This window comes from Rhamphochromis sp. 'chilingali' (assembly GCF_963969265.1).
Source record: "Rhamphochromis sp. 'chilingali' genome assembly, chromosome: 1".
NCBI lineage: Eukaryota > Metazoa > Chordata > Actinopteri > Cichliformes > Cichlidae > Rhamphochromis > Rhamphochromis sp. 'chilingali'.
Genome location: NC_137929.1, coordinates 72,525,888 through 72,546,855, shown reverse-complemented (window position 1 = coordinate 72,546,855; position 20,968 = coordinate 72,525,888). Strand labels below are relative to the sequence as shown.

Here is a 20,968-nt window from a genome sequence, read left to right as displayed (position 1 = left end):
CTCAAGTATCTGTGACAGTGTGTATACAGATGTGTTATGTATAAGAGACAAATGTTGTTCGTTTAATTTGTTGGCATTACTAAATGTGGCTCAATGCTTACATACATGTGTAAAAAGGAAATGTAGGAGCTGTGATAGCTGTGTCTGATAGAATGAAGAGTCGACTGATATATGAAATATTCCTTTATTGGGTGAGAAAATCAGACCATGTCATAACTGCTGTAAGTCACACAGAATAGACATCAGAGCCTTAAACAGGCTGACGTCTGCTAAATGGGTCAAACTGGGCAGAAAGTCTACAAACACATAACATCCTTATAGAATATGATGTAACACTATAGATCAACTTAGCTCAGAATATATAAAGCATATAAACAGTTACAGCAACATGATGCAACAAACACAGCAGCTACTGATCCAAAATACTCAAAGCTTCATAGAACTGAAACCAACATTTATTTTAGCTCCATTCTGCTGCTGATACAGACTTTAGGTTTCTGAACATTAAACTTGTTGCTGCCTTTCATAGTGTGTAGCTTGAAGGCCCTGAGTACTTTCTCCCACACTGAAACACTGGGATGATCACATTATTTGAACATTACCTAACGAACATTACCTACCTAACATATGATGGAGGCGTAAAGTCTTTGTGTCTGTAAAAGTTTCCTGCTGACAAACTCAGCTGTGACTCTCACTGTCACAGTAACACACATGAACTCAGGTGTGTTTTAAACTGTAAACTATTTAAATAACACATAAAGTCATATTTCACAGTGTTTGTAAACAAACTGAATCATTTTATTAAAATAAAGTTGGTTTTATTTTGAAAATCCTCAGTGTGGAAGCTGATCTGGCTGAACTTTATTTTGAAGAGTCTATAAATATTGATTATTGATCGTGCTGTGTGTGTCAGATCATGTTCACCTCCAGCTGCTGTCTGCCTGGACACTGATGACATCATGAGCTGTGAGCTCTGTGATTGGCTGCTGTGTGTTAGAGCTCAGCTGCACTTTCAGTTCACTCACAGACTCTCACACTCACTCTGTGAGGTTCACACACACACTCACTCTGTGAGGTTCACACACACACACACTCAGAGTTTAACTGTCAGAGAGCTGCTGATGAAGATGAAGGAGTTGCTCCTCTTCTTCTCCTGTGTCCTCTGTGTCTCTGCTGATGGTGAGTTTGTCTCTGTAAACAGCAGCTTATTGATCAGGTCATTGATCAGTGTTTGATGTGTTTCAGCTCTGCACAGTGACATTACTGTCACTGGCTGTTCAGACTCTGATGGAGAGAAGATGTATGGACTGGATGGTGAAGAGGTTGCCTACGCAGACTTCAACAAAAAGGAGATGATCGACCCTCAGCCTCCTTTTATTGATCGTATCACTTACCAGGAAGGAACTTATGAATATGCTGTGGCTGATCAACAAATCTGCAGAGAGAACATGAAGCTTTTTGGTAAAGGCATGAAGGACTACCCTCCAGAACAGGGTAAATACAACATGTAACACCTGTCTCACCTCACCTGTGTTTACCTGCACGCTCTGTAGAGTAACACACTGATGACATCATCAGCACTGATTTACTTTGTCCAATCAAACACAGCCAGCTTCAACCTGATTAAATATAAGAAATAATTCCACCTTAAGCACATTCAGACTGATCATGTGTACAGAAACACTGACGTGTTTATATTTGTGTTTATATTAAAGATCACAGTGTATTTTATTTTTCCTCCTTTTAGTTCCTCTGAAGCTGAACTGAGTCTGTCTGTAGTTTAACTTCATGATTCTGACCTCACTCTAGCTTCTCTCACACAGACAGTGATGACATCATCTGACTGAACACCTGAACGTTTTATTGATGTTTATTAATAAATAAATAAAGTCACCAGCTGAGCTCTGATCCTCTGCCTGATGTGTTTGTGCACAGATGCTCCTTCAGCTGTGATGATCTACACCAGAGATGAGGTGGAGTTTGGAGAGAATAACACTCTGATCTGTCACGTGACTGGTTTCTATCCTGCTCCTGTCAACGTCTCCTGGACCAAGAACGGACAGAAGGTCACAGGATCCAGCATCAACACTCCCTATCCCAACAAAGATGGGACCTTCAGACAGACGTCCAGACTGCAGTTCACCCCACAGCTGGGAGACATCTACAGCTGTGCAGTGCAACATCTGGCCCTGACAGAACCACTGACCAAGATCTATGGTGAGAAAACTTTATTTAAACACAGAGCACTGACAAAAGATTGAACCTAGTGTTCATCAGAATAGGATTGACAGTTTGAGACAGATGTGTGTTTTTCCTCTTTGCCTCCAGATGTGAAGGTTCATGTCTCTGTTTGTGTCTCCAGAGGTGGAGGCGTCCGCTCGCTCTGATCCAGGTGTTGGACCCTCTGTGTTCTGTGGAGTGGGTCTGACTCTCGGTCTGCTCGGTGTGGCTGCTGGAACCTTCTTCCTCGTCAAAGGAAACGAGTGCAGCTGATTGGCTCACGGTGATGATGTCATCATAGTTCTACAATGAGCTCATAATGAGTGTGTGTTATTGTTGTGTGTGCAGACTTCACCTGTAATGAACTTCTGCTTCCTGTCTACCTGTCTCACCTGCTTTAAGTTAATCTCCTGTATGAGCTGTCCTGTCACCATCTGTGTCAATAAGGTTCAACTCTGGGATTCAAAGCAAACTAAAGCTCCCTCGTCACAGTGAGTATCTCCACCATCCATCCAGCAGATTCCACCTGGAACCTTTTCCTGCCACAAAAACAAAGGAGACAAAAGTCAAATTAATGAGACTGAGACCAGTTTTATCTGAACTCAGTGTGTTCATAAACTTCTATAATGAGTCCTTGTTTATCAACAGTGTTGGGGAGTAACAGAATACATGTACCGCCGTTACGTATTTAGAATACAAAATATGAGTAACTGTATTCCGTTACAGTTACAGTTTAAAAAGGTGGTATTTAGAATACAGTTACTTTGTTGAAATAAATGGATTACACTGCGGTACTTTCCTGTTTCATTTTGTCGCGGGTCAGGACTGTTTGGGTTTTGTTTGACAGCTACGGTCTGTTGTTCCAGGCGGCAGCGTTACGGTTGCCATGGTTACAGGGCGACGCTCTCTCTCTCTGCGACTGTGTGTTTCCTGGGTGAGAGAGCGCCTTTTCGTTGTTGTTGTTGTTGTGCTAAGCTAACAGGCAGAATGCTACAAGCATAGCTCTAAAGAATGTAGCATCATGGGCAGTGTAGTCCGTGTTGCAGGGAGAATGGACTGCCATACACGTTATGGGTCTGTGAGCGAGGGAGGGAGAAAAAGGGGAGTGGAAAGGTACGAGTTGTCATCGAGGAAAAACGGGAGCTGGAAGCATGTAAATATAATAATAACCACTGCAGCCAAGAAGAGTGCCTGACGAGCCCAGTTGTAAGTAAGCTATTAAGACTCGACTGTACACCGTGTTCGTGTTTTCCTCCGAAAACAATAAGTTCCGTTGGAGCAGCCTTTCAACGCCTCTCTCTGTCTCTCGCTGCAAAGTTGACCCACACAACAAAGTAAAGCTATTTTTCGGCTAGTATTAGTCAGAGGTCCCTTTACTACAGTTCGGAGTCGCGGACCTTCAGTAATAGTAATAAATCACAGCAATAGTACATTCACGTTGTTGTAAAAAGCATGATAATATATTAAGTAATCCAAAGTATTCAGAATAAGTTACTGTCATTGAGTAACGTAACGGAATACGTTACAGAATACATTTTGGGGCATGTAATCTGTATTCTGTAATGGAATACATTTTAAAAGTAACCTTCCCAACACTGTTTATCAAACTGTTTCAGATTTCCATGTATCAATAAAAAACATCAGAGTAATAAACCCACAAATCTGTCTCAGTGTTCTTCCTGTGTCTTTACAAATATTCATGGATCCATTTCACTCTCTGTGGTTTGCTTCTCAGAGCTGAGTCAGGAGTGTCTGAGCAGGTTCATGTTTCCTGTGTATAATCATGTGATTTCATTGGTCACAGATGACATTACTTTTTTTTTTTTTGCCTGTCCCGTTTGGCTCTTTTGCATCAGAATTATTGTCTAAAGGCAAAGAAAGATGCCCAACAGATTTACTTTACCAAACTGACCATCCCAGCCTTGCCGTAATGGTCCATTTGATTCACCTTTTATTGTTTATTTTATTTTCACTTGCTGAATACGGGACAGACTTGACTGGGGGAAAGAAAGAGAAAGAGCTGAGAAGAGGGACGGGGGAGAAGGGCAAAAAACAAAAACCAACTAAATAAGCAGACAAAAAAATATATCTATTGATCACCTGGATCACCTGTTGAGAAAGAAAAAAGAAAACAAGCAGAAGAAAAGAGCAACATAATAAACAACATCACGATGATATATGACCAACTGAAGACCCACAGCCGCGCCACTGTCCCAGAAAGAGCTGAGGAGAGTCCCAGATGATGTTACTGAATTCCAGTATTTGAAAGCAATTTCAGATTGAACACACAGGCTCTTTAATTCTAATAGAAGAGTCTGTGTGTGTGTGTGTGTGTGTGTGTTTGTGTGTGTGTGTGTGTGTGTGTGTGTGTGTGTGTGTGTGTGTGTGTGTGTGTGAGTCTGCTAATAACAGCAGTTTAAATAAAAATCAGTGAGTGTTTGTAGAAATGAATCCAACATGTTTCTAACGCTGCTGTAACATGTTTTAATATCTGGCATTTCAATGACTGAAGCAGCATTTACACTGACTCTGACAATCACGTTGAGATGAACTCTTTTCCTCGTCAACAGTCTGATCACTGACACATCTATGAGCTGAAACGTGCTGTTAGACTCTGACTGAATGTCTCCATTGAATATGATTTAGTCTGCGTGAATATCTAAACAGAAAATGTGAATTACAAACATTTAAAGTTCATCTGAACCTTTGCTCTGAATGTAGCAGTGAAATGTGATTCAGCTGCTCTGGAGCCTGAAACTTAAAAATAAATCTATACTACATAATACATCACACTGCACATTAACTAAGAAACAGATTTCATGAGACGCATTGTCTGTCCAATATCCATGAGATCTGTGCCGTCCACACAGAGGAACATCAGAGCTCCACAGAAATGTTTCACAATAAGAGTGTTCCTGTCCTTTTAAGTTGAAAGAGACAGGAAGTGTGAGTATAAACAGTGTGATGCAGTAAATTCAATTGATCAAAAGTATTGAGAGAGAGAGGATTACTTATTATTAATGAAGAAGAAGAGGACAGGTGTGTAAATATGACCCCTGTTAATATGAGAGGTTATCATTATTATTACAGCAGTGCATTAGTGGTTGATTTAATGTGGTGGCAGGTAATTAGATTCATGAGCTCTGACTGAATACAAATGAAAACAGGAGATTTTGAGTAAAGAGGAAATGTGCTGATGACGTCACAGAGTGCTGCTCTCTGCTTTTAAAGCTTTAAAGCAGCACACTCTTCCTGGTAACAGATGACGCTGTGGTCATGTGACCTGTCCTCTGTTTTTAGAGCAGCTCTCAGTCAGACTGAGTCAGTTTGTCAGGAGAACTCAGGAACATGGCTTCATCCTTCCTCTGCCTCAGCCTCCTCTTCATCAGCCTCAGCACAACAGGTACTATCAATACACTGATTAATACACTAATCAATACACTGCAGAGATACACTGATCACTTAACAGTACAGTGATCAATAAATGCATCACTGATCAAGTTATTTGTACATCTGTACACAGCAGGTGTGATCAGCTCACAGTCTGATGTTGTGTTTGTCCTCAGATGGATTCAAAATGTATACGGTGGATCGCTGTAACTTTAACTCCACTGAGCTGAAGGACATCCAGTACGTCCTGTCTTACTATTACAACAAGATCGAGGTCAACAGGTTTGACAGCGATGTGGGGAAGTTTGTTGGATACACTGAGTACGGAGTGAAGAACGCAGAGCTGTGGAACAGTGGTGCATACCTGACTCAAGTGAAAACTGAGAAGGGGACGTACTGCCTACACAACATTGGTGTCTGGTACAGCAACGCTCTGTCTAAATCAGGTGAGTGTGCTGGTCTGTGTGACATCATCAGGTGTTGACCTCACTCTGAATCATTCATGATGGACTCACAGCTGCAGGTCAGACTCTGGTGATCAATAACTGTAATAAATCACTGACTCTGAACACTCTAACCTCAGTCTGTGGCGCTCCCTGCTGGAGAAACAGGCAAACTGCAGCTGTTCTTTAAGCTGAATTATTGCTCATATTTATTTTTAAATATTTCCACATAAATATTTCTAACAGCATGAAGCAGCCTGACAGGTTGATAAAACACTTTCCTTCTAATTCATTTATTTTAATTCAGACAAAATTGAGAAACACTGATGGTGTTTAAAGGCCGTCTGCAGTTTATTTATTGATTCTGACTTTCAGAGCTTGTGTAGCAGCTTCACACCTGCACACATTACAGCTCAGATCTATGAGTCAGTGTAACAGTGGAGCGATTAAATATACTGAAACAATTGTAAAGTTCCCATTACAACCCAGAGGAAACACACACAGATATTTTGTCTTATTAAATATTTCACTATTTTGGCACTTAATGTTCATATTTATTTCAGCCTTTTGTGTGCAGCGGTTTGTGACTGTTTGTCTGTGAAAAGGACTCAATGAATAAACTTGACTTACTTGAATGAAATCAGCTCCCAGCAGCAGCTCAGAGGAGCATGAGGAGAACCAGCTCAGACCTCCTGTGGAGGGGAAGCTGTCTGAGAGTGGAAACTGATTCTGCATCTTCTGCTTTGGGCTATAGATGATCTATGAGTGCACATACACGCACCATGAGTGTTAGATGAGCAGGCTGTTTACAGGAGTGACTTCCTCTCTGTGCAGTGACATGGTGTGACCTCGGAGAGCAGAGCATTTTCCTCCATCAGCCAGCAGCTGTTTTGTGACCCATCTGTGTGTGACTGGTTGATCAATATGATCAAATAGACCAACAGAGCGCCCCCTGCAGGCTCTGGATGGTACCGCCTGATGTAAGGGGCTTCTAGCCCCACTATGTAGGGGTGAAGAGGCGCACAGGTTGCCCTGAACGACTAAAGGGTGGTGGGATCTGAGTCCATGACCCCCCCTAGTACAGTTGACCCTGATACTTACTTCTGTAAGAATGGTTTTAGCTGTCTAGCTGCTACAGGCACAGAAGAGGGGCTCCAGGATGAAATCTTGAGAAACGATGCCTGCCTGGAGTATACTATACTATCAGACATAAACACAGCCTAGCCTACCTTCCCTCCGATTTTCTGTACCCCAACCAGATAGCTAGGGTGCCCCTACTCCAAGGCAGCTTGGGTTAGACAAAAAACAGTGTTGGGTGTTACTGTAATTAAATTACTTTTCCACTGAAAAAGTAGAGTAACTGATTACTGTTCATTTTTAGGTATTTTAATCACAGTTACTTACAATGTACTTGCGTTACATTGTAAAATAATTAAACTCGCTGAATATCATTATTTAATTTCAATAATTTATCTTCTAAACGTAGAAGTAAACTCTGCTCTTTAACATCGCTGTGTGCAGCTGCGCGTCATTTCGTGCCAGTTTGCTGCACAGTCGTATTCTAAAGCAGAAGCTGTCTGACTCGGCTGAAGCGAGTGGCTGTTTTATGACATGGACATATTCCCGTCTCTTCACTTTTCTGAAACAAGCAGACAAGAACATTACAGTAATATGTAAAAACTATCGGCTGCTGTTAATAGCACGAGTCATCTACTGAAGCGCCTGACACGGAGCATAGACGAACACTTCTGAGTGATTCTTGTTCATCATCCATGGATAACACCGCAGCAACTCCTGCTAAGCAGCAAAACCTGGTTTTACTTCAGCAGCACAGAAAGCGTCTGAAGGTGAGCTTAAAGAATGATTGCAGGCTACATAGCTGGACTGGCCATCGGGCATACCGGGCATTTGCCATTGATTTTTCGTTTTTAATGGGCGATGGGGGTTTTTTTTCTTTGTTTTTTTTCCGTAACAGTATAAACACTGAAAGGTGGTGGATTGGCCAGATGCTGGGAGGTGTGTAAAAATAACTCAGTTGTTTTGTGGTGGCTATGGTGGAGCTTCTACAGATTCAGTAACATTAGCAAGTGATGGAGGCCAGCAGGTGGATGAAGGAAAGGGGAGGCAGGAGGAGAGCCCCGAGGCGGCCGCCGGTCCGAGAGTGTCAGGTGAACTGAACTTCAGGTAAGAAGTTATGAGCTGCAGTCTATCTGGGTCAGATATAAACCAAGTTTAGGTGGAGTTTATTTTAGTCGTGCTGACTTTTTACTGTCAGTTACAATAACTCGTTTCTATACAGCTGGGTGGTGCTATGATGTTACTGATGTTGAACTTGTTTTATCTTGTTCATAAGGTTAGTTAGTAGAGTTGCCAACCGTCCCGTAAAAAACTGAATCGTCTCTCGTATTCAGAGAAAATATTGCACGTTTCTATTGAGGTGAAAAGGAACAGTTTGTCTGGTACTTCAGCTACAATGAAAAAGACACAAAGCTGGAGTTATTCTGTGTCTTTGCTGCACAGCTGCCTCTTCTTCTCTCATTCTCCCCCCTCCCTCTCCTGTTGCTACTGTAATCATGAAACTGATCAATGATGTAAAATGTATAGAAATCCATTATTGTACATAATTTCTTCAGAAGTAAGTACTGTATATGATGCCAGTATTTCCCACATTTTCTAGATACTGCATCAGTACTGTGTGTAAAATGCCATCAAAAGTCAATTAAGTTTTTCTTTCTCACCTGTCTTTCTGTCTCCTTTCACTTTTTAGAGGTTGCCATGTTAGAAAAAATATTTTGCCCTGCCATGCTGTTTATTGATGTGGCAAATGAATGGTTTATGAAAATATATCTAAATCTGTCATCAGTAATCAGTAATGATCATGTCTCACCTCGTGTCTTCTCTGTCTTAATGTCAGGTTTCCACCACGTGTTGTAGATGTTCAGGAGGTTAACTCGACCAACAGTCTGCTTCCAGGTGCTGTTTAGAATGCCAGCATAGGGAGGATGATTCAAGTTTATTAGATTGACACATGTATACCAACAAGACTGTGCATCACTGTGACAACAGTGTTTGTTTTCATTCAAAGGCTTTATGGCTTTAATACCTAGGGGGCCGGTCTCCAGTCAACATGCCCGGGCCGATGTTTTGTCCCAGTCCAGCCCTGGCAGGCTACGCTGCGTACTGTAGAGTGTCCGTCTTTAACAAAATGTATTTATTATTTAAAGAGTTTAATTTCTATTGTTTGTCCACTCAAGGGTTATATGGATTTTAAGAAGTATTTAGTTAAATACTTATGTAGTAATTAAGTTACTTTTCTGACACAGTAATTAGATAAGTTTAGCCATGACACATTAAGTGTCATGGCTAAAGTCCTCCCATCGGCTCGTCAGCTCCCAGTGAGTCAGCTAACTATGCTCCCTCGCTCCGAACCCAGCCTAATCCAACAGGAAACGGTGGAGGGTCTTAAAGAAAAGCACAGCTGGAGTTAGCTCTCGCTCCAACTCCCCATGCTACCTACCTCGACGGTGGCCTGCAGCACCACCAGTTGCGGCTCGCGGCTACACAAGCCAACCTTCGCACACGGAGTGAAACTCCGTCTAAGCTTGCTGCAGTTGCGACTTCTGCTCCACTGACCTCACGGAAACCCCTTTTGGGCTCAGCCGAACCGTGAGGCTTTCTTAATGTGGCTGCCCGTGACAACACGCGGGAGACAGCTACTTCTCCTCAGCTTCACACACACCAGAGCGCGTGCACGGCTTCTCTGACTGATTTTTTTTCTCTCCTTACCCAGACAGGCCACTTGAGGCACTATATGGCAGCTAGCACCATCCACATGCATGTGCAGAATTACACCCCCCCCCCCCCCCCCCTTTCACCACCACAATCACAATCTCCTCCTCAACACAAACATAGTGTGAATAGAAATAAGTGTATCTAATAGGGGTGCAACGATACACAAAATTCACGGTTCGGTTCGATACTTTGGTGTCACGGTTCGATATTTTTTCGATACAAAAAAAGTTCATGCCTTTTTAATTTGTCATTTATTAAAATTATAAATATATATTTTAACTGTGCGTGTTTTTTATTTTGACAGCGAATGCGCACCTGCGGACCACTTATGTGCAGCCCTGGTTATTAAGTTCGTCATATTGCAGCCACAGAAATTCTTTTGTCCATGAAACCATAAAGCTGCACTTTCTTTTTGCCTTATAGTCTGATTTGTCATAACTTCTCCGTTTTGTGGTAAGCTTTTCTTTGGCTGTCACTTCTTCACCCTGACCTGTCTTATTTGGCTCAGCAGAACTGAAATATATATCCTGCTGCTTTTACACACGCACTCACATAAGCTCAGCGATTCTCTGCGATCAACCTCTCACATGTTTAAGCTGCCGGAGATTTCACTTGTCATGTTTGCATAGTAAGCTAACGATTAATAAGACGATGTCAGAGGAATTGGTGCACAAATTATCATCACTCACAGATCAGTGCTGTCGCTCTCTATACACAGTTCGCACGATTGCAAAGTGAAAGCAAAAAACAAGCGCAAATTCAAACGCGATTTCAATATGTCACATATTGACAGTGGCTCACCGATGCCAATGACATAATTACCCAGCTACATTTCTGAAAGAATGCAAAAGCATTGACATATATTTTTCTTCCTACAATAGCCGGACGGGCAGGGCAGAGATAGATTTTGGTAGCCCGACTGAAAAAATCGCTAGCTCCGGGACGTCGGGCTAGCGATATTGCGAGCCCTGTATCTGATTGAGGAATCACTCATCTTTGGAAAAGAGAGTTTATTACAGAGAAATGGCTCTTTCCAAAATAAAAGCTATACTATCCGCTTCTTCTGGGCTATATTCTCAGCAGCATAAGGAGAATCATGTGCTAACAGCTGTCTAAATGACTCGGCTAAAGTTAGTAGCATGCTTGTTGTTTTTGTCTTTGCACTAGGATGATGTCGGTGTAAATGTGCAGTCATATTCGTTGTGTTCCCACTAGTGCTTTCAGGTTAATCTCGTTGAAATGACCTTAACGCCACAACACGGCAAATCTCCGTTAACGAGCTACCGCCGATCGCCCCGTGCATGGGGCTAGACGGCCAACACGTTAACGAGCTAACTGCGCTAACACACTAGTTCCCACCCATGTAATTGAGCATTGCGTGGCACATCCAACATACTGTTTTACTTTAGTCCATGACTCGCTTACCTTCAGGGTCATACGTCACATGAAAACCAAAATAATTCCAAACGCCAGATCTGAATGAGGGTGGGGGAGGTCCATGTTGCAAGGGGAGCTTAACTTCTGTCTCGCTAGCTTGCCCTGCGCTCTTCCTTCTGACGATGCTGTCTGTGTTGAGCGCTCAGTGGATCTGCGCTCGACAGTGCAGCCTAGGCGGAGTAGTCGAACGCAGATTCACTGAGCGCTCAACACAAGTTGATAAAATAAATTACAAATGTTGTATTGTTCGATACATATGCGTACCGAACCGAAAGCACTGTATCGAACGGTTCAATATCGATACGAATATCGTTGCACCCCTAGTATCTAACAATAATAAGTCATTTGTATTTTATAATTTCTGCTCATGAATCAAACAGCTGGATGAGCAGAAATTCAAACTGGGACCAGCTGTGGATTCAGTCCTTTAGCTTGATGTTGATATTAAACTGAGTGAAAGCAGGCTGGGTTCATCTATGTGTGGATGATCTATAGCGATAGTTTATCATCTAGTCTCCATGTGTCAGATTTTACTTTCAAACCACAGCAGCTGATCTGCAGGAGGATCAGTTCACTGATGGTTCACACTGATGTCACTCTGAGTCAGCACTTCACTGGATATTAATAAAACCTGATCCAGGTTCAAGTCTGGTAGATTTCCAGCACATACAGCTCTGCATGTCTTACTTTATAATAATGATGTTTACAGCCTGATGATGTTTCTCCTCACAGCTGATTCATCATCTGATGTCAGACTGGTTATATGTGACAGTATCTTTATTATTAAACATGAATACAAAGATCCCTGATGATATGATATTACCAACGACAGAAACTCATAATGTCTTTCAGCTACGCCCTACGTCAGACTTCACTCCAGTACGCCTCCTTCTGGTATCCATCAAGCCATGTTGGTCTGCAGTGTCTATGACTTCTACCCCAAATACATCAAAGTGAGCTGGCTGAGAGATGGACAGGAAGTCACCTCTGATGTCACTTCCACTGAGGAGATGGCAGATGGTGATTGGTACTACCAGACCCACTCACACCTGGAGTACACACCCAGGTGAGTCCACATCAGGTCCAGGAGCGTCATTTCTAATAATAAGATAAGATAAGATAAGATAACCTTTATTAGTCCCACACGTGGGAAATTTGTTTTGTCACAGCAGGAAGTGGACAGTGCAAAAGTTATGAGGCAAAAATTAGGATACAATAAGAATAAATACAGTACACAACTGTACAGAATAGAATAAAATAAAATACTATATACAGTAGAATAAAATAAATATACAATAAGATAAAAATAGAATACAAATACAAATACTATATACAACTGAGTAAAAATACAACGATGACAGAAAGGATTATTGCACTTGGTATTATTGCATATGTATGGATGTGTGTGCTTGATCAGTTAAAGTCTTTATTATGGAGTCTGACAGCAGTGGGGAGGAAAGACCTGCGAAATCTCTCCGTCCCACACCGTGGGTGCCGCAGTCTCCCACTGAAGGAGCTGCTCAGTGCTGTCACAGTCTGCTGCATGGGGTGGGAGATGTTGTCCAACAGGGATGACAGCTTAGCCGCCGTTCTCCTGTCACTCACCACCTCCACTGGGTCCAGAGGGCAGAACAGAGCTGGCCCTTCGGATCACCCTGTTCAGTCTCTTCCTGTCCCCAGCAGAGATGCTGCCGCCCCAGCAGACCACGCCATAAAAGATAGCAGAAGCCACCACAGAGTCATAGAAGGTCTTCAGGAGTGGGCCCTCCACTCCAAATGACCTGAGTCTCCACAGCAGGTACAGCCTGCTCTGCCCTTTCCTGTAGAGGGCGTCTGAGTTATGAGTCCAGTCCAGTCTATTGTTCAGATGAACACCAAGGTACCTGTAGCTGTCCACAGCCTCAATGTCCATACCTTGGATGTTCAGTGGTTGCAGTGGAGAATGAATGAAACCTGAACAAATTTTATCATGAGGTCTGCAAGTTTAAAAGTTTAAAGTCCAGATCTGAGAGTCAGTGATGTTTGTGTTGAAGGTCTGGAGAGAAGATCTCCTGTAAGGTGGAGCACGCCAGCCTGGAGAAACCTCTGATCACTGACTGGGGTAAATACCTGTCTGTATCTACACACCTGTACACACCTGTACACACCTGTACACACCTACCTGTCTGACTCTCACCTGTGTGACTCAGATCCCTCCTCAGAATCGTCCATGCCTGAGTCAGAGAGGAACAAGCTCACCATCGGAGCCTCAGGACTGATCCTGGGTCTGATCTTATCTTTGGCTGGATTCATCTACTACAGGAGGAAGGCCCGAGGTCAGAACTCCCACTCACAGACCAGTTCATACCTGAAACCAGTTTAGAACCAGGATGAAATCAGTTCATACCAGTTTAGACCAGACTAAATCTCAAACCACATTACATGAATCTAAAACTGGTTTGGATCTGCATTCTTTTAATATATTGATGTTTCAGGCAGGTTTAGAGCATTGCTGTTTATTTTCAGACACCTGTTAGTTACATTAATGTTTCAAACACAGGTTTTTACTGTTTCTGGAGGACTCTCAGACCTGGTTCAGGCCCTGAAACATGAAACTTTACTGAATCATTGCCATTGATCTGTGTCAAGAGATGTATTCTAAGACACTTCTTCAGCTGAGAGTCAGAGAGTAGAAACACACACACACACGCTGCAGATTTTACTTGCAAGGGCGGTCACAGAGCGCTCACACCAGAGTGGGGGCCCTGTGATGTGCGCTCTATTCTTGCTCTTGTCTTTATTTATATACAAGGGTAATACAATAGTAAATATGTCTGTTCATAGACAGAGGAATGTTGATGCGTATGTGTGTGAGTGTGTGAGCGGGGAAGCGAGTCCTCTTCCTGGTAGGGAGTGAAACTGCTTGTTCTGCTTTTATTGTCGCTGTGGGAAGAAACTAATAAAAGAGAACAGAACAAGTCTTGTACTGAACAACAGTCTAAGTCATCAAAAGGTCAACATGAGTATGCTATCATATGCAAACTTATATCATTAAAAGCTTATACTGACTACTAATTACAACTCTCCATTGACAATCTGTTAAAACCAGTGTCCATGGTTCTTTCAGGTCGCATTCTGGTTCCCACTAACTGAGCCTGGATCCTGGTCCTGGTTCTGTCTGATGAAAAGCTGCTGCTTCCTGTGTTCAGACTGATGATGATGATGATGATGATGATGATCTCTGTCTGGACTCTGATCCAGGGCCATCTCAGTGTTGTTGGTGGTTGTTATTTCACTGGGATGGTCACAACGACCAGGACAGAGATAGCTGGGGATCGAACCGGTGACCTTCCCGTTACAAGATAAGCTTCTCAACCCCCTGAGCCACGGTCTCCCCCGTGATCAATCACAGGATATCAGTTTGTATACAACAATGAATCTCACCTGACATATTCAGACAGTAACTTACTTTGTTCAAACAGCTGAAACAACAAAACGTTTAACACTGAAGTGTTTGAAACATGCATTCAGTGATTACTAAAACACGTAAAAAAAAGTCTTTAATGTTGAAATATTAAATATTGACCTGGCTCAAAAGCCTAACAACCTATGACTAAAATTAAATGAATCAAACATGTTAAATAGTTTGGGTAAATATTGCTGGACCGGTTCAGCATTTGCTGTCACAGAGGAACTGTCAGGGTCAGACGGCGCCCCAACCGGTCAACCTGCCTTTGTCTTTATATGCGTGTGTGTGTGCGTGTTTTCCTCTCTCACTCCTGACATTCACAAAATCATGACATTTTTAACCTTTTTTTCTCAAACTCTCTTATTAACTCTTATCATAACCTATCTTATCAGTCCAAGAACTAGTTATGAAACAAACAGTGGGGGTGATGTGTATGCAGATGGGGCCAGTGATGCGTGATACTGGTATGGTGAGTATGGTAATGGGGTGCAGTACATTGGTGACTGTGACATACACACAGGTGGCACAATTGCCAGTGGTGGGTATGGAAATACAGTGTATGATGGTATGGTTATGGCAGGTAACTGTGGTGCTGTGCTTTTCCCAACTATATTACCTGCTGCATGTGACTGCACTGAGGGCTTACCCAATGATTCATAAGTCAGAAACTGTCGTGGCTTTCTGTGACGGGTAGACCTTCTAATGTTTGTACATGTCCCGGTGGTTGAACCTGTAAGTTAGACTGCGAATGAGTTTCACACTCCTCACCTCTGGGTTCAGATAGACTGTCACTACCCACTTGAATTTCTTTCAGCTCCTCTGTCAGAGAACATGGCAGGTGTGAGCATTCTCTCCCGGTTTCCTCTTCTAATTGTTCAATGCTGACGAATGGTGCATGTTCAGGCACAGTCAGTGTGTCTTCCATAGTCTGCACAGGTGAATATCGATGTATATATATTGTGGCGGACCACCAGGTGGCTCCACTCACACCCAAGTTGAAGGGAAGTGTTGGGGTGTAGATTTTGGCGCTTACTATATGTGAAGTTCTGAGAGTCAGTTAATAAAGTTGGAGTGAGACACTGAGACCTCTCCTGTCGTTATTACGTACCTCCACAATATATATATAAAAAAACCACCCAGCACGCCCCTGCGGGCGGTTTATCCTTCAAGCTCGGGTCCTCTACCAGAGGCCTGGGAGCTTGAGGGTCCTGCGCAGTATCTTAGCTGTTCCCAGGACTGCGCTCTTCTGGACAGAGATCTCCGATGTTGTTCCCGGGATCTGCTGGAGCCACTCGCCTAGCTTGGGAGTCACCGCACCTAGTGCTCCGATTACCACGGGGACCACCGTTACCTTCACCCTCCACATCCTCTCGAGCTCTTCTCTGAGCCCTTGGTATTTCTCCAGCTTCTCGTGTTCCTTCTTCCTGATATTGCTGTCATTCGGAACCGCTACATCGATCACTACGGCCGTCTGCTTCTGTTTGTCTACCACCACTATGTCCGGTTGGTTAGCCACCACCATTTTGTCCGTCTGTATCTGGAAGTCCTACAGGATCTTAGCTCGGTCATTCTCCACCACCCTTGGGGGCATCTCCCATTTTGACCTCGGGACTTCCAGGTTATACTCGGCACAGATGTTCCTGTACACTATGCCGGCCACCTGGTTATGGCGTTCCATGTATGCCTTGCCTGCTAGCATCTTGCACCCTGCTGTTATGTGCTGGATTGTCTCTGGGGCATCTTTACACAGCCTGCACCTGGGGTCTGGCCTGGTGTGATAGACCCCAGCCTCTATGGATCTTGTACTCAGAGCTTGTTCTTGTGCTGCCATGATTAGTGCCTCCGTTATAAAGATAAAGATATATATATATATATATATATATATATATATATATATATATATATATATATATATATATATATATATATATTTTTTTTTTTTTTTTTGTGTGTGTGTGTTTGTTGTTACTCTAATAGGTTCTTTGGTCTGGTATGACTGAGACGCAGGATGTTGCTCATGGTCCAGATCCCTACTCAGTCCTTTCAACAGGTGCTCTTAGCCAGTACCCCGAGCAATCACTCTCTGAACCGCTGTCAGAGTTATCTCACATGTCTGTTTGTCTTTGTGCAACTGTAGATCTTTCCATCCTTCGTCTGTTGCGTGTTGTCTTTCCAATCACAGGCTTTGCCTGGGGGGGAGTGACTTGAACAGGTAAGTCATTTACCAGTAACAGCAGATTGCGGTGCAATGTTTGGGTTCTTTTTGGGTCTCCAGCCTCAGGATGGACTACGTAAACTGGGCTATCTGCTAGCTGCTCTTTAACTATATAAATAGCCCTCTCCCAATATGATCTTAACTTGCCAGATCCTCCCTGCTCACTGAGGGTTCTGACCAGAACTCTGTCTCCTGCCTGGAGCATGACTCCTTTTGCCTTTTTATCATATGTTATTTTGCCTCTTGCACTAGACTTCTTGGAGGAAAAGAAATATCACTTACATTGAAAGTAGAATTACTTAAATTAATTCACATAAATGCAATCACGCATTTGTGGGTATAACATGTGCAACTAGGAACTGGGACGAAGGAAGCACTTGGAGGAGAGACAGGCACTCATTACCACGCACGGTCTGAGCACGGGAAGGAGGACGCACCAACTATTATTATTGCACATTCTAGCTATTGCCAACCTTTATTCACTGTAAATAAACTCACTGCCTATATTCAGAGCTCCGCGCCTGAGTCCACTCAATCCTCAACTGTGACAGGAACGTAAATCCTAAAGTAAAAAACTGAAAAAAAAAAAGTGATGGTAATTCCAAAAAGATAGATAGAAAAGATTAAAAGCTTGCTTTTGTTTAATAAAGGAACAGAAATTGTGTGAAAAATGTCACCTTAAAGCCTTATTGGGAATAGCATCACAAATGGTTGTTTTCCACACAGTTAGAGAAGTTCCAGCACATCCAAACATTGCATACACATCTAAAAGAAGACAAACACAAATATAATAAGATTTACTCAAAGGAAGACTTTTTATTTTTGTCTGCTTGTTCACACTACAAATAAAATGTGACAGCAAACGTGTTCTAGTGTGAACCCTCAAAGCAGCCCGCATGCGCAAAAGAATAAGAATAACTTTATTCATCCTGAGGGAAATTCTTTTGTCATACACATGCCCAAAGCAGCAAGAGAGACAGAGGAACAGATGAATAAGATATACAATATATACAATAAAGAATAGTAGCATACAGTAATTTAAAGTAGGATAGTGCAAAATATAGTATCAAATAACTCTAACGAAGAAACAATATAACTATATCCTGGACCCTTAGAACTGAAGAAGCTTCACGGATGAGAGGTGAAACGTCTTCAAGCAACTCAAGAAGTCCAGACGCTTTTCTTTCCAAGCTCCTTAGACTATATCCTGGAGATTAAATAACTTAACTATCAGTGCAGGCGATTCTAGAAAGTGACAAAGTATTGTGCAATAAAATATAGGGAGTGGCAGCGTATGATGGGGGGATGAAACAAATATTAATTATGCAAATTCTCATGACCATCGATCAACAACCACTGACCAAAACCCACTGATCAAAGACCACTGATCAATAACCATGAGTCCCATTCACAGAGAGTTGGGGAATGGCTGCAATCACAGCATTGTAAGATGGTGACAGATGTACCCTTAGGCCCCCTCCTCGATTTAGAGATGGTCTTTCCCTTTTCACATAAACGGCCTCCTTGACTCCGCCCTCAAACAAGAGTTCAAATTTCCTCAGGGCCTTCTTGATGTTCTTCTGCCTCCCTGGCTGCTGTGTCAGTGGGGATGGTGTTCGCTCTGTGTTGTAGCGTCCTGATGACGCCCAGTTTGTGCTCCAGTGGATGATGAGAGTCAAACCTTAGATACTGATCCGTATGTGTAGGTTTACTGTACACGTCAGCTTTTAGATGTCCCCCATTACTGATGGAAATCTCACAGTCTAAGAAGGCTAACCTGCCACTTTTCATATCCTCCCTGGTGAATTTGATGTGTCGGTCCACCGAGTTAATGTGATCCGTGAATTGTGGTACGTCCTGAGATTTAATTTTCACCCAGGTGTCATCCACATGTCTGAACCAATGGCTTGGTAACAGTCTCAGGAAAATCACCTACAGAGTGAGGAACACGATGCGCTCTGTTTAGACCCAGACCAAACAGTATTGTTTGACTGATGGACCTCAATATAAAGACTTATTTCAGACTTTACTTTTCCCAATTTTGCTTTAGGTTATAAAGTTATGTTGTTATTTACATATGGCCTAATAATGATCCTTATTGCTGTTTTAGAGAGGAGCAGTGCTTCAAAGTAGGGCTGGGCGATATGGCCTAAAATCCATATCGCGATATAATTTGAAGCATGTGCGGTAACGATATATATCGCGATATATTCTTTTCTTCTGTATAACGTATTTTCCACACTATAAGGCACACTTATAATCCTTTAATTTTCTCAAAAATCGAGAGTGTGCCTTATGTATGAATTCTGGTTGTGCTTACTGACTTCGAACCGATTTGGGCAGAAATCTGTTAAAAATGTTTTGATGTCAGAGCATTACGGCTGCCGTAGGGAGGAGCTTCGCGGAGTAATCTGGGTCCAAAACTCCTTCTACTTCAGGTCCCAAAGTCAAACGAACACTGAGAGTTAAAAACGGTCTAAATTCTTTCATCTTTAATAAAATCATCAGCGTTGCTGCTTTACCAGGTGTAACAATTAAGTTTAACATCCAGGCATCCATGAAAACAGAAGTTATTAAATTTAACAGAGTTAGAAGTTAGCAGGAAGTTAGCTCGCTAGCTTACACCTAGTGATGGGCAGATGAAGCCCCATGAAGCACTGAAGCTTTTCATCCAATTGGTTCACCCCAACGCGAAGCTTCATGAAGCTTCATTTGCTCTAGCAGGACACCTACTGGACGTAAAAATAATGGCTGGCATGAATTTGAAGAGTGTGGCATTTTGCACACAGCCTGTAAATGTCAACAACAAAAGGAGTGTGTAAAACATGTATATTGTAGTGATGCAGTATACTGTGTATATTTATAGTGGCAGTATGGGAAATGATTATTTGGAAATGCTTGAAATGGAAATGATCATTTACTGTGAGGTGAGGTGTGGTTGGGGTGTGGACAGTGGTTGTGCTTTTGTAACGTTGAGGTATGGACAGCTACACACTGAGGCCTCAGTCCTGCCTGTTCACATTTTATTCTGTAAAAACTAAATTTTCACTGCTTTTATGACCTTTTTAGTGGGGAGAACATAGCTAGGATTTAATGATTTAACAAATCTTTTAAATCCTTTGTCCTCCACAAAGCTAAATGGCTGGGAGTCCTCGATCACCATGCTGACCAGGTCTTCATCTATTTGAGATTGTTCTCCTGAGGAAAGACAATAAAGACAAAGCACAAATATAAATATCACACACGTAACTTATAACAGTTGTATAATATTGTTATATCATTTAGTAACATTACTGCATCCTATATTATCATGACATTTGATGGCTCACCTGGTCTTGCTCCACAATCGGTGTCCCCTTATTCTCATGCAAAGCTCTGTAGTGCCTAAGCATGGATGAGGTGTTGTTGTTATAGCCCAGCTCCCTGGCACATAGCAAACACTTCACCTTGTACAAAAGTCAAGACAGCTCAACATAAATTGTATTGCACCATCAGTATTATGAAAATACATCTTCTGTAGAAATTTACATACCTTGTTGGGAGGAATAAAATCAAAACGTGTGAGCAGGAAAATCTACTCTGATAAACGCTCTTATCAACTACACCATGGGAGTGAAGTGGGAGGATGGAGTCTGGTTTCAGATCGTAGAGGGGGAGAAAAAAGAAAACCAGACAGAAAGTCAGACATCAGATGTGGTCGTGTACGAGATTTTTGGCTTTGAAGAGGAAACTCTGCCCTACTCTCTGACCATCATCGATACTCCTGGATTTGGAGACACCAGAGGGATTGAACATGATGCAATCGTCAGTCAACAATTATTGGACTTGTTTCGATTGGACGATGGAGTTCATGAAGTTCATGCAGTGGGTCTGGTGATGAAAGCGACAGATAATCGACTGAGTGAGCGACTGATCTACATATTTAATTCAGTGATGTCTCTGTTTGGAAAAGATGTGGAGAAAAACATTGTAGCTCTCATCACACACTCAGATGGAAGAAAACCTAAAAATGCTCTCAAAGCT

At 42.4% G+C, this 20,968-nt stretch overlaps 2 protein-coding genes across 2 annotated transcripts; both read left to right on the top strand.

Annotated features, from left to right (window-relative positions):
- Window positions 1-1,121: 1,121 nt before the first annotated feature.
- LOC308396696 (HLA class II histocompatibility antigen, DR alpha chain-like) lies at window positions 1,122-2,804 on the top strand (the record flags this gene model as incomplete). The annotated part of the gene is made up of 4 exons (XM_080882205.1): window positions 1,122-1,179; window positions 1,246-1,494; window positions 1,936-2,217; window positions 2,363-2,804. The coding sequence occupies 4 exons, from the start codon at window positions 1,122-1,124 to the stop codon at window positions 2,491-2,493; spliced, it is 720 nt and encodes a 239-aa protein (XP_080738331.1). The 3' UTR covers window positions 2,494-2,804.
- Window positions 2,805-5,531: 2,727 nt separating this feature from the next.
- LOC308396642 (H-2 class II histocompatibility antigen, E-S beta chain-like) lies at window positions 5,532-14,463 on the top strand. The gene is made up of 6 exons (XM_080882115.1): window positions 5,532-5,623; window positions 5,787-6,056; window positions 12,135-12,348; window positions 13,316-13,383; window positions 13,472-13,597; window positions 14,389-14,463. The coding sequence occupies exons 1-6, from the start codon at window positions 5,569-5,571 to the stop codon at window positions 14,412-14,414; spliced, it is 759 nt and encodes a 252-aa protein (XP_080738241.1). The 5' UTR covers window positions 5,532-5,568; the 3' UTR covers window positions 14,415-14,463.
- The last annotated feature ends 6,505 nt before the right edge of the window (window positions 14,464-20,968 follow it).